Source organism: Pseudomyrmex gracilis, unplaced genomic scaffold (assembly GCF_002006095.1).
Source record: "Pseudomyrmex gracilis isolate BER0280 unplaced genomic scaffold, ASM200609v1 scaffold_58, whole genome shotgun sequence".
NCBI lineage: Eukaryota > Metazoa > Arthropoda > Insecta > Hymenoptera > Formicidae > Pseudomyrmex > Pseudomyrmex gracilis.
Window position 1 is genome coordinate 525,516 of NW_018020642.1, and position 12,331 is coordinate 537,846.

The 12,331-nt window shown below is 41.3% G+C and overlaps 1 protein-coding gene across 2 annotated transcripts in view; it reads right to left on the bottom strand.

Annotated features, from left to right (window-relative positions):
* LOC109854011 (protein FAM102B) overlaps positions 1–12,331 on the bottom strand; it is a 28,386-nt gene that overhangs the window by 14,004 nt on the left and 2,051 nt on the right. For both annotated transcript variants that reach the window (XM_020426685.1, XM_020426682.1), the window contains exon 2: positions 11,597–12,267. In XM_020426685.1, coding sequence (XP_020282274.1) covers positions 11,597–11,742 — 146 coding nt within the window. In that variant the 5' untranslated portion in view covers positions 11,743–12,267. The remainder of the gene's footprint in view (positions 1–11,596; positions 12,268–12,331) is intronic.

Below are 12,331 nucleotides of genomic sequence, written 5' to 3' on the forward strand. Positions count from 1 at the left end.
AGTCGTTGCGAGCAACATCATCCGACAGCTACCCACGTGTATGTACACTCGGTGCTATTAATCATGGCCGTCATTCTTCGCGAATAAATGACGCGTGCGAAGTGTCTCTTAATGCGATTGATTCGAACTCGGGGTCGAAACGTGTCGTGCATTTGATCGTCGCGAGAAAAAAAAAACAAAGAAACGACGCAACAAAACGCCGCGTTCGACATCGTTAACATTTTAGCGCGAAGTAAAACGAAGTTTCTATTTGCATAATCGAACAATCGAACAAATGAACATAAACAGAAATACAGGTGGCACGCCGAGAGAGGAACTCAAACAGGCGCAAAGAAAACTATTCCACAGCGATAGCATTATATCGCGGTTTTATTTTATATCGCGGCAGCGGCGGCGGCGGTCCCGTTCGCGCAATACAGCGCGGTTGCGGTGTGAAAAATTAACTAATTAAACCGTGAGAATCTCGCTGTTGTTTAAACTTTTGTCTATTTTGCGTCGTTTTTATTAGCAGTTTTTATTTCGGCGGATTTAATAGCGAAGACGCGCGGGAAAAGTAAGACCGATTTGTAAAAGCGTGACATCGCCCGCGATCTTTATCGTTCGCGACGGTTTTGTTTCTTTTTCGCTCGTCGTATTTTACGCTAATTACGGGAGAAAGAGAGAAACTCGAGATCAAGCATCCGGCAAATTGGATAAAACGGGCGATTGTAACATTCGCGTAAATCGCGTGGTATTTAAACCGATAAGATGCGACGCGTGTGCGCTGTTATAACGCGATGCGAGGAAGAAAAAACACCCACTTTTTCTATTTTTTTCTTTTTTTTTTTTATCATTTGCACGTTAATATATTATGTAATAAAAAATAATTATTACGCGCCACTTGCATAGAATTTGTTTTACAAGATGTTCAAGTAATTGTTTAAATATCATGCAGAGGATTTCCGAAAGAAAATTCCCTGTGTGGGAATTACGTATTTGCGAAAACACTAACGCACCGATGAACTCACTTCTTCCACGCGAAGTTACACCTATGTGCGTACATTTGAAAGAATGCGGTTAGACTTGTGACTTACGTCAACTGTCATCACGATTAAACATAGTGATGATTTACGTCTATTCGCATTCAATTCGCTCTCTCTTTGTAGCAACTTTGTTCTACGAAAAAATAATTTTTCCATCGGCTGATGAGAGATCTCTTTGAAGACATTTTCAGAAATTTTTTTTATTCGAGAGATATCCGTGTCTTCGACGAAAATTTCGGGATCCGTGTCGAGTGATCTCGATCGAGGTTGAGGATCACTGCTATCGGCAAATCGAACGCGCTACCGGCCGGGAAGCGTAAAATGAACAAACAATAATAAACACGTGTCGGAGCTTGTGATATGCGGGAAGTGTGTGTTACGGACTGCCGCTGCAAATTTTATTTTTATCGCGCGGGCGCGAGAAAGGTTGTTACGTGGAAAAAAGAAAAGAGAACTATACTAATCGTTTTGATTACGTACGTGTACACCAATGTGTGCGGCTACGCATTACGAAAGACTCGAGATCTGTGCGCGTCACATGTGTAATTACATTCAATTATGCAACTCTCCAAAAATAAAAAAAATAAACAAACAAACAAAAAAGCAAGTTGTTACTCTGTTAAATTTCAATAACTTTGACCTGAAGCTGAAAAATATTAAACTTCCAAATAAAATTTATTGTTCGCAATTAGACGTAAACTCTGACACGTGACCGCAATGTACAATTTATCGAGCAGAAAAAAATATAATGACGCGCGGATTTCTTACCGCATCGTTGTCTATAGCACAAAATGCTGAGTAAAATCTTAAAAAAGTTACGAGATAATGATGACTGGTTGATAAAAGAATAATTAATAAGTAAACGAGAACGTCATTACCACCGGTGACTGTTCGAAAGAAAGAGCTTACAATAATAATTAGTTACAGTGTCTCGTTGATTCACTACCGTGTATTGTTGCGCGTATCAGTTTGTTATGTAAAATAATTACACATGTTTTTATGTTTCTAACACATTTTCAACTTGTGTGTGTGTGCGCGCGATTAAACGTTAGAATTGAAAATATAATTAACGGGATAATTGCGAGCTTTACTTTTTTTCTTAACTGTTGTTTTTTTCCTTCCGAACGCAACTAGAATTTTACACGCCCGGAGTGCACCTGAGACGATATATAACGAGCGGTAATTTAACGATGTTTGATTTACGGCGTTTGCACACGTCTTGTTGGACGTGTTGGATCATCGCGAAATCAATAAATTGACGCACACTAACTCTCTCACGTTCACGCGTTGGTAGCGTGATGTCGATGTAATCGCGACACACAAAGTGCAACAAGTGTAAGCGTGAAAAGGTTTCCGTTTTTCCCTAACACACACTCACACGCTCACCGCGATGTGGTGTGTGCACCCACTTGAGAATTTCTCAACGATGTGTCCCTTCGTCGAGATTGTGTACGTTCGGCTTCCGATTGAGCTTAACGATCGAACAAAATATGTATAGGAAACGAGAACAAATGGCAGGTGCTGCATTTCGTAGCGAGCGAACAAAACGGTGTTGCGAAATCAATAAATTAGTTTCAGAACGTTTCGAAGCCCCATCTTCGAACTCGTCCGAATAATTTAATTTTAAAAAACCAGTTTCCCAAAAGTGATGATTAATCAACAACGGAATTTCAAAACAACAGGCGACATTTGTCGTAACGAGAATAACAGTCGGTCAAAATTAAAATGTCAAACGTTGTCGAATCACAGACAAATACGTAAACTGATCACGTGTGAGTCAACATGTAACAAAACAAAACCGCGTTTCCTCGATTAAAGCGATTAAATGATCAAAAAACAGATCGGAAGACAATTGTTGGAACAATTTGCAATTCGCGTCGTTTGTTATTAACGCTCGAGTCGTTTATCCGCGGGAATCGTTGTGGGTGTCAAGTGAAACGCTTTCCTTAACGCGAGTAAAACACTCCCATGCGAAAAGCGTGTCTCTTTGTCTCGTCGCAAAAAAAAAAGTCAGACAGACGCTCCCATGGGGAGCAAAAAAAACGCGCGACGTTTCGTTCGAGACACGGTCGCGGTCCGTGGACGGCGAAACGTATTTCGTGATTAAGGCGATGAAAAGAAAAACGCGAGCACCACACGTGTTTTACATGCGACGGACGCTCGCTTTGCTCCCATGTACGACTGACATTTACCAGTTGTAACGCGCGGCGTCTAAAAAGAAAAGATGAGAAAAACTTTGTTAGAAAGCTGCGTGTTGCTTCCGAATGATCTTGGCTCGCTCGCGCGCGTATTGTGAAAACGTATACGTACTTGTTGAATTTGCGCACCTTGCGACTCAAGGAAAGCGTTTTTCTCAAGCACGACAAAAAAAGAGACATTCGAGACTACAAAAATCAATAAGTAACCCAGATTGTTTTTCGCGAGGCAAAAACCTCGTTATTTTTGCGAGAAACATTCAAGTACCAACACACACGTCGATAGTTAAATTTGTCGAATCACAGATGCATCGAAAGCAGCAACACGATATCGCAATGTCATGCTCGTCGCGGCGACGAGCACGTGAAGGCGAGAGAGCATGCACATGCGACCGGATAATCAATAAGTCGCTCGGAACTGTCAGCTAAACAATGTCTAGCTGTAGCTCTTTCTCTCTCTCTCTTTCTCTTGCGCGCGCGAATTATCGTCGAAAGAGGCAACGTCGCGTTTTAACTATTGTACACTTCAGAACGACGAATTGTCGCTTTCCTGCGGCCGGAGTTAGCAAACTGAAAATTAATCAACGGAGAAGAAGAAATGATTAGAGAAGAACGTGTAAACTGTTTTGTTTTAAAGCGATTGAAACTCGCGACGTTGGAATATATGTTTTTTTTTTTTCACGAAGAAATAAAACAAACGAGAGCTTTATCTAACGTTTCCGTGATTCTCTCTTGAAACTTGTGTGGAAGTAAGTACTTTATCGCCAAGTTTTTGTTACGAATGCGAATTCTCAGGGACGAATTCATATCGCACGTGCGATGCCAGCACGTCCGTTTCAAGGTTGCTCCAGGACTGAAGTGTGTCGGCCAAGGTTGAAATGACAAATGTCGTTTCGAAGGATATACGTTGCAGGTGTTTCGTTGCAACTGATTCGTCAATATTGTTCTTGCGAGAGGAAAATGTGAAACGTATTCTGATGTGACGTTTTTTTATTGGACGTCGATTGGACGGAGAGATCGAGATGTGAGCAAAATCCGATCGTTTGAGTGAATAAAAAAATACAGTTCGATTAGAGCCAGTTGCAGTCAAGTGGCGATAAAGTGTAACCGCAGCGAATAAAATTCTCTGGGTGCAATTTTGGGCTGCTTGCGTTGCACACGTTATCAGACATTGAGGTGTCAGATCGAGAGTTCAAAAGTTCTTGATTTAGTTGGGGAAAAATTCGGAGCGACAATCCTCCCCAAGGCCAGACGAAAAGCGTCGGTCCAATCGATGTCGAAGACATCGCACATTTTCGTTTAAATGTTGCACTCACACACTTACGCGCGAGTGGCGAAGATAAAGATCATCAGTCATTCGTTGATTGCCAATTTTCTTTTCGTATCGCGTGCGTCTCCGGACGTGTGTGAAATCGACGAACGCTTTTCTCGCAATATCTCCTCCATCGGTGAGATTTGCTCGGACCCGGGGAGAGATTCAAGGTCAACAGGAGGCGGAAATGTCGCATGCAATCGATGTTGGGATTATGCATCCATTTGGCAGACAGTTCTGGCGAGTTTTAATACACTACCACAGTAGATACGCTCGGCGTAGTAACGCCGTTGCTTTTTTGTTCTTTTTCTATTTCTCTTTCTCTCTCTCTCTTTCTTGTTCTCTCTGTTCCTGCTTTATTCTGCGGATAACGATGCCGGAAAATGGAGGTTGCTTTTTGTCGCTCGCCCGATCGCGTCGTAGCGTATCTCTCGTGTCACTTCAGTCGGCCGTCGAGGTCTAGGCGGCAAAAGTTTGGTATAGGAACAAAAATAGCGCGATCCACATTCGGAAGAGATTCGAAATCTATCTCTCGCGAAACAAAAAACGCGGAAAACAAATGAAAAATACTGTGTGTCGCGTAAAGTTTGCAGAAAAGTGTGTGTATCCACGATCTGTCCCATTTTCTTCGTCGTCATTTTTCCGTGTTTCAATCTTACGAGAGAGAGAGTTTCGACGCGAGAGCTTCCGATCTTTTCGCCAATCTTTCGACGAGCAAACTCGTTTCATCTTCAACAAGCGGTAGTTACGTAAGAAATAACGTTTAAACTTAACGTTTTCATCGTCAAAAGTTTCCACGGAGTTCACGCTGAGATTAACAAGGTCCTCTTCGGGGGTAACTCGGTTATTGGAAACGTCTGCCCGTTCGAATATATCTCAACTGTCCATCGAACTGCTAAGTTTCGAGAGTTCGATACGTACATCACAAAGCCGCGATTGCGAATCACTGACGCGAATCTTCGAGATGAGACAATGGGCCTCGGCTATAACCACGCTGCGTTACGATTTAATGAATGTCTGAGGAAAAGCTCTTCAAATTCACACATATATTAATGAGAGTGTTAATGCGGGATTTGTGATAAGTCGACAAGACGTCCTCAAATTTTCGTCGAATATATGCGCAAATATGGTTTACTCACACTACGGAGAACAAAACGTGTCGGTGAAAACGAGAGAAAATCACAAACGTTGATTATCGCAAACTCTTCGTGATGCGTCTATCAATAATGACAGGTGAAACGTGTTTTTCTGTCGTATTTCAAGTCCTTTTTTTTTTTTTAGCGAAAAACGTATTTGATAAGCGACAAAAGTGTTTTTCAATAATTGGAAATAGATTAGTCGTTAAATAAAAATATCATAAAATAAATTGATATAATAATCCGCAAGTACACAACATTAATTCGAAGAAGCAGTTTGTCAAGAAATAAAACCGGAAAGGTTAAAGTGCAAGACACGTTTCGTTGAAATCGAGAAATGTCGCCTCGAACGGAACGTTGAAAGTCTCTTCTTGTTTTTTTTTTACACATATTACGGAGATTATTCGCGGCGCGTTTTCGGGAAAAGTTATGATAGTTCAGATTCACGGAACAAAGGCTCATTCTTTCCGTGAAGTAATTCGAACATTCCGCGCGTGCTCGCTCCTTCTCACAGATGAGCGATAACGAGTTTTCGCGGCAAATAAAAAACAAAAAAGCATTGTTTTGCACGCGAAAAAAAAAGAGACTCGAATCTAAAAGACCGAGTTATCGAATAAACGTTTGTGGCCGAGAACGGAAACGCGAGTTATAGAGAGAGGCGAAAACCCTCTCGTTTCTGCGTGTACGTTGCGCGCCTGGGGCACGTGACTTCCTGGTGGCGACGATACGCGTGTGAATAGCGACACAATGAAGCGCATTACGATTATTACGATCAAGTGACCGCGACGAGAGAACACACAGAATGGTCCTCCTGCTCTCGGCCCACTTATGAATTGCCGTTACTACTTGTCAGTTCAGCTCACGCAAAAGTCACCGTAAGACCTTCGAGTTTCCAAGCGCGCGGAAAAAACGTTCGTTCGCAGTTTCGCCAAGTTGTGCAACGCGGAATACGTTCGGCGAATTTCCTGGTGGAAAATTAATTCAACATCTCAAAATTCAAATGTGTCATCCCGCGGTTTTGCAAACAGCGAAATCGTCACGTTTATGTTTATAATATGTACATACGCGTCAAAAGCCACACGCCTATATTTATAATCGATCGATTTTTTTCCCCCCGTTCGAATTTCGAGCAGGAAACTCGGCGCGCACACACAAGAGCTTATTAATTATTTCAATATTCAATTAATAACGCGCGCGACCGAATTATGTAAGCTTTTTATTTCTCGTTTCATTCTCTCGCAACGACCGCTGACATTTTAATAACGATCGTTGTCGTCGTCGTCGTCACACAACGCGACGATTAAATCGATGTCGTCAAGAGAGCGCATGGATTTCGATCTGTCGCGTTAATTCCCTGTGAAATTAATACACACAGGAGAGCAGCATTACAATTCTCTCGCATCATAAACATTCGGCCAATATTTAAAAAAAACAAAAAAAAACAATGATATCTCAACGATCGCACAGATGTCAACCGTAAAACGAATGAATTGAAACACGTTACAAAGTGTCGTCCGGACGGCACTTGATCGATCCTTTATCCCGACCCTACACACAACGCTCTTTCAATCCCCGTCCCTTCGACAAATATACACGCGCGGGAACACACGCGTGCATAATCGCGCTCCGGTACACGCAGAAATTATTAATGTATAACAGACCGCGGAGAGAGATCGGAGCGGAGTTGTAATCGGGTGTTTCCTCATCATCACACATGAAGTGGTGTCAGGTCCTCGGCCGGGTCGCTCACTTCCACGCAGGAACACATCACGACAGGACATTGTCCATTATCGTCGCATGCTATCCTCCTAATTTCCCCTCTCCCTCATCTCTCTCTCTCTCTCTCTCTGTCGCTCGTAAATCTCCTCGCAGCTTTCTAAGTAAATGCTCCATGGGAACGAGAATTTCTGCCGGGGATTACGATCGTAAAAAAATTTATTTTACACACTTTTCTGCGAAATACGAGCGCGAAATCTCTTCTCTCTCTTTCTCGTCATGTCGCGAATTCGGGACCAACCGTTTGACAAAGTGTTTTTTTGTTTCTTTTCTTCTTTTTTTTTTTTTTTTTTTTTTCTCTATTTCTAATTCGAAATCTCCACTGCTCACATTTCAACGAGTTTTTTACGCCGTCGACGGCGTACAATATTTTATTAGTTTTACAATGTCATCAAGTATTTTTTAAAAATACGATTACAGAAAAACAAAACCAGTTAGAACGAGAATATTAAAAGAAAAAAAAACAAGTTTTTGGTTTGTACGCGCCCGAATAAATTTTTTGCCACCGCGTTCTCCTGTCTTGTGTGTCGGTTATCGGTTTTCCGTCGACCGTAAACTTCATAGAGATTTCGCCGCATCATCGCGTGGGATTCTCGTTCCAGGGTTAGCCGAATACCAGATTTTAAAGACAATTTCGTGGAAGGTCATGGTTCAAAGTGACGCAACAGAACGGAAACTTACGTTATGTGGAGCTAAGCTTCCGCTAAGCTTCCGCGAAAACGATCTAATTGCACAAATTCACTGGGGTCTTCATCTTTTCGTCGCACGTCACATCGAGAGATCGTCTATTATGCACGCAGGCAATTCATTTCACGGCTAATCGATAAACATGTACTGACCAATAAATTGCTGCAAGACTCTATCACATGAAGAAACCTTGCGTGTGTGTGACCTTGCTTCACCTATAATTTTTCTCTCTGTGCACAGGTATCGTTTTATATAAAATTATATATAAGAATATAAAAAGAACAAGGTTAAAAAAACACTCATCTCTTAAAATATTAATAACAACGACGAATCATTCGAATTGCATTCAACGGTTTTAATAGATCTCTTCACACATTGTTATTTATTTAAAAAAATATAAATAAATATAAATCTGCAGTTTAATCAAAGAAAAATTGGGAGAGAGAGAGAGAGAGAAAGAGAGAGAGAGAGAGAGAGAGAGAGAGAGAGAGAGAGAGAGAGAGAGAGGAAGGAAAATTCTTCAGGGGAAAACTAGGACACAAATCTGCAGTTTAATCAAAGAAAAATTTGAAGAGAGGGAGAGAGAGAGAGAAAACTCTTCGGAGGAAAACCTTGCCTTTATACCGAGAATAAACAGTTAACGAACCTGGCATTATTCACGCGATACAATTCTTTCTTTAAGAAACAAAAAAAAAAACCAATACATTAATAACAATGTGCGATACGCGCCTTACAGACGCCTTGTGCAGATGCAATTGCCATCGGTCCTTGTGTTCCGACGACGCTTCTGTTACGTCGATATCCGGAACACAAAAGCGACGGCAGTTTTAAAAAGCGCGCGGCGGCGGTTTTCACGCGGCGGGAAATGTGCGACCGGCACACACGTCACACACGCTCACGGATCATTTTTGCACGGCACCAACTATCGACTTGGCTATTCAACTCGCAACACCGACACACGCGCGCGCGCGCGTGCGAAACGGAATGACAATCGAAGCCATAGGCGAAAATAAATTTCAACGTGGAAAAGTATCATTTTTTGGACAACCGTGCGAGAGTTTGACGCATGTGTAGTTTGTTTTTGCCATTTGAAAATTTGAGAACGTACGATACATGAGAAATAAATGGAAAATTTCACCTGCGGCAACGAAATTATACTCTTACGTGCGCGTGTCAGTGTTATCTCTCTCACGCGCGTCGGTGAAACGCGACGTTTAACGGAAGCGCTTTTAAATGACAGAGAGAGGATTTACGTTGTGCAAAAGCAGAAAAAAAATAGTCTACTTACGAAAGAAGACGATCCCTACGCGAATATCACAGTATTAGTTTCTGCGAAACAAGGATTTGGTTTTTCTTTTTTTCGTCAAAGTGGATTTCTCTCCGTGGAGAGGAGGGTTTCCAATTTATATATTCCTTCGTGTCTTCGCGAGAGTTCCACGCAAAAAAAAAACAAGAACATGCTAATTGTTACTCCAAACACGTTCGTTTTGCCACCACAAGCTTGTGGTGCGCGGAAAAGTTCGAGAAAGAGAGACATCTCTAGAAATACGATATTTAACGCCGGGAGGAAAATAAGGTTAATTGCCGTGACACGTAAAAAGAGAGAGAAAGAGATGTGTAAATTTCTATATTTCTTTTTACAGAGTGTGAACTGTGCCAAAGATTTGGAAACTGATCTGGAACGCAAAGTTTCTACCGCGCGATATTTCATTCCGACGTGCATTATCGACTTCAAGTGGATTGAACCGCAATCAAATCGAAGCATTACTCACTGAAGCAGTCGCAGCGGCTAATAATAGAAAGAGAGAGAAAACGTGTGCGTGTGTAGAAGTGAGTACGTGGTACATTGTTGTATAAAATTTCTTTTTATGCGTTTGCACGCGACAAGAGCAAAGTTGAAAGAAGTAGTTTAAAAATAACGTGGTAGCGTGAACGTAGTCACGCGAGTCAAAACCTACGTTTTTCCTTCGTTTCAAAGATATAACGCAGCATTATAGTCGCGTACGTTTACGAGCTAAGTTGCTATATAAGTTCCGCACGCATTTGTCTACAAATATGTACGCAAGACCACACCGTGTAGAGACATGTGCATTTCTCCGCTACAACACATGTTCTCGAATAAGATCACGCTTCTGGAGACCATCTAGAGCCGAACGAGCTTCCGGCTCTTGGTTCACAACCAAGTTTTAATGGTTCATCAGAAAAAGCAAACTGTACACGCCGGTACTGCTAAATATAGATCGCGACTACGGCGGGCCATTGTACACGTTCGCACATTCCATGCAAATGGTGATTTGCAAACAGTTAATTGAATATTAATAATTCGATTGCATGATTGAATAAAAAGAAATGAAAAAAAAAAAAATCGCACACTCTCGAAACGTTCACATCGCAATGTAAAATACAAGAATCGAGCAAATTTTGAGATAATTGACACGCGTATTAACATTCGTTAATTGTTCCGCGCAATTAGCAGAAGGCTTAAAATTGTAACCGTGATGTTCTAATAATTTTTATAAAATTCATTGCGAACCCGCAAATAAATTGGCTCGCATTTGCCGAATGGTAATTACTTGATTAATTGTTCCACACAATTGTCGCCATGAGAGAATTTCTCCCAACACACACGTACGCGCAATTCGCGTCATCGCCAAGAATAAAATTCTTAAATTCACGTATTTTAGATTAAAGTCGCGAGAGTTTTTCTCGAATTCTGGCGTAAAAATATTATTTGCGAAAAATTAGAAACAAACAAACGGAACTCGTAATGTCTCGAATAACGAGATTGAAATAGCGAACGTACCGAGAAACGGTACATTCTCAAGTAGAATAGAAATGTTATACTGCTATATGTGCAGCGTGTAAAAAAAGTGTGCAAGTCCGCCCGAGCATAGCTAAAGTCTTTATTTCTGTCGAGAATCTATTTCTGGAAAAAACAACTTCGGGTTCTATGGACGCTCTCGGAAATCGTGATGTAATCGTCGCGCGTGCAAATTTTTCGTCGATAAAACGGCGACGATTTATTGTCGCGAGAGAGAAAACGGTGGCGAAATAAATAATTAAACATGACAATGAAATGACAAACAAATGCGCGAGTCAAAATTGAAAATTCAACCAATTAAGAGAAATATTTCCAACAAATTATCTCATAATGAATTATTTCAAACGTATAAAAAAGAGACTGTGTAATGTAATATAAATAGTGTTAATAATTTGATTTTAATTGTTTTTCATTTTGTATTTTATTGATATGTATGTGTGTAGCGAGTCTTTCGCGCATGTAAAGTGTTTATTTTTTATTATCCTTATGGACAAAATTCGCGTACGACAAGAATTTGATTGTTTCGTCAAACCGATTGATTGGTGTATGTTCATAAAGATAATATAAACAATAAGAATAATAATGATAATTAATCTGTTTTTGTTGTATAATATATTGCTTGTAATTTGTAATATAAAACCACTCACCTAGTGGAATGATCAACAAAGGAACCGCCATCCAGAAGCCTCAACTTGGCGAAAAGCACGGCACTGACAAACGGAACCGCCGTGAGCTCCTCGAGATCAACCTCCACGGAGAATTTGTATTTCTTCTTCTTCATCATGAAGGCCATCTCACTGAGACACCGCACTTTGGATTCTGCTGCGCGTTTTAACGTACAGGTCCACCTGTGGAGTTCTCCACACTCTTCGCGTCTATACGCGCGAATTTATCTACGTCTCGATTCCAGCGATCGCGGACGATCCCGGTCGATGCATACGGCCGGATTTTCTTCGACCGATAGTCTTCCAATCCTGATGATTTTTACGCACGCGTAAACTTGATACGTTTTGAGCGAGTCATGTTTGGTTTTGTTTGTTTGTTTTGAAGAAAATACAGATTGAGATTTGTTTTCGGCCTCTCCCAGAGGGGAGTCTTCTTTGATGTGAACCGAGTTTACTCAGCCGAGCATTCGAACGGACTTTGGTGTCGTGTGATGTTCGATCTCCGTCGAGAGAAGCGACAATTTCTTGACGATCCTGAACGCTTCATCGACGAGCGTCTTCTTCTCCACGTTGTTTCCAACACGTCTTGCCAACACACCACGTAGATCGCTTCAAGATTCCGAAAGACGAGATACGCACGACATCGCTGTCATCTGAAATTACAAAATGAAGAGCTTGATTTCTTGATTGTAATTGCGAGCTCACTTGTCAGCTGGC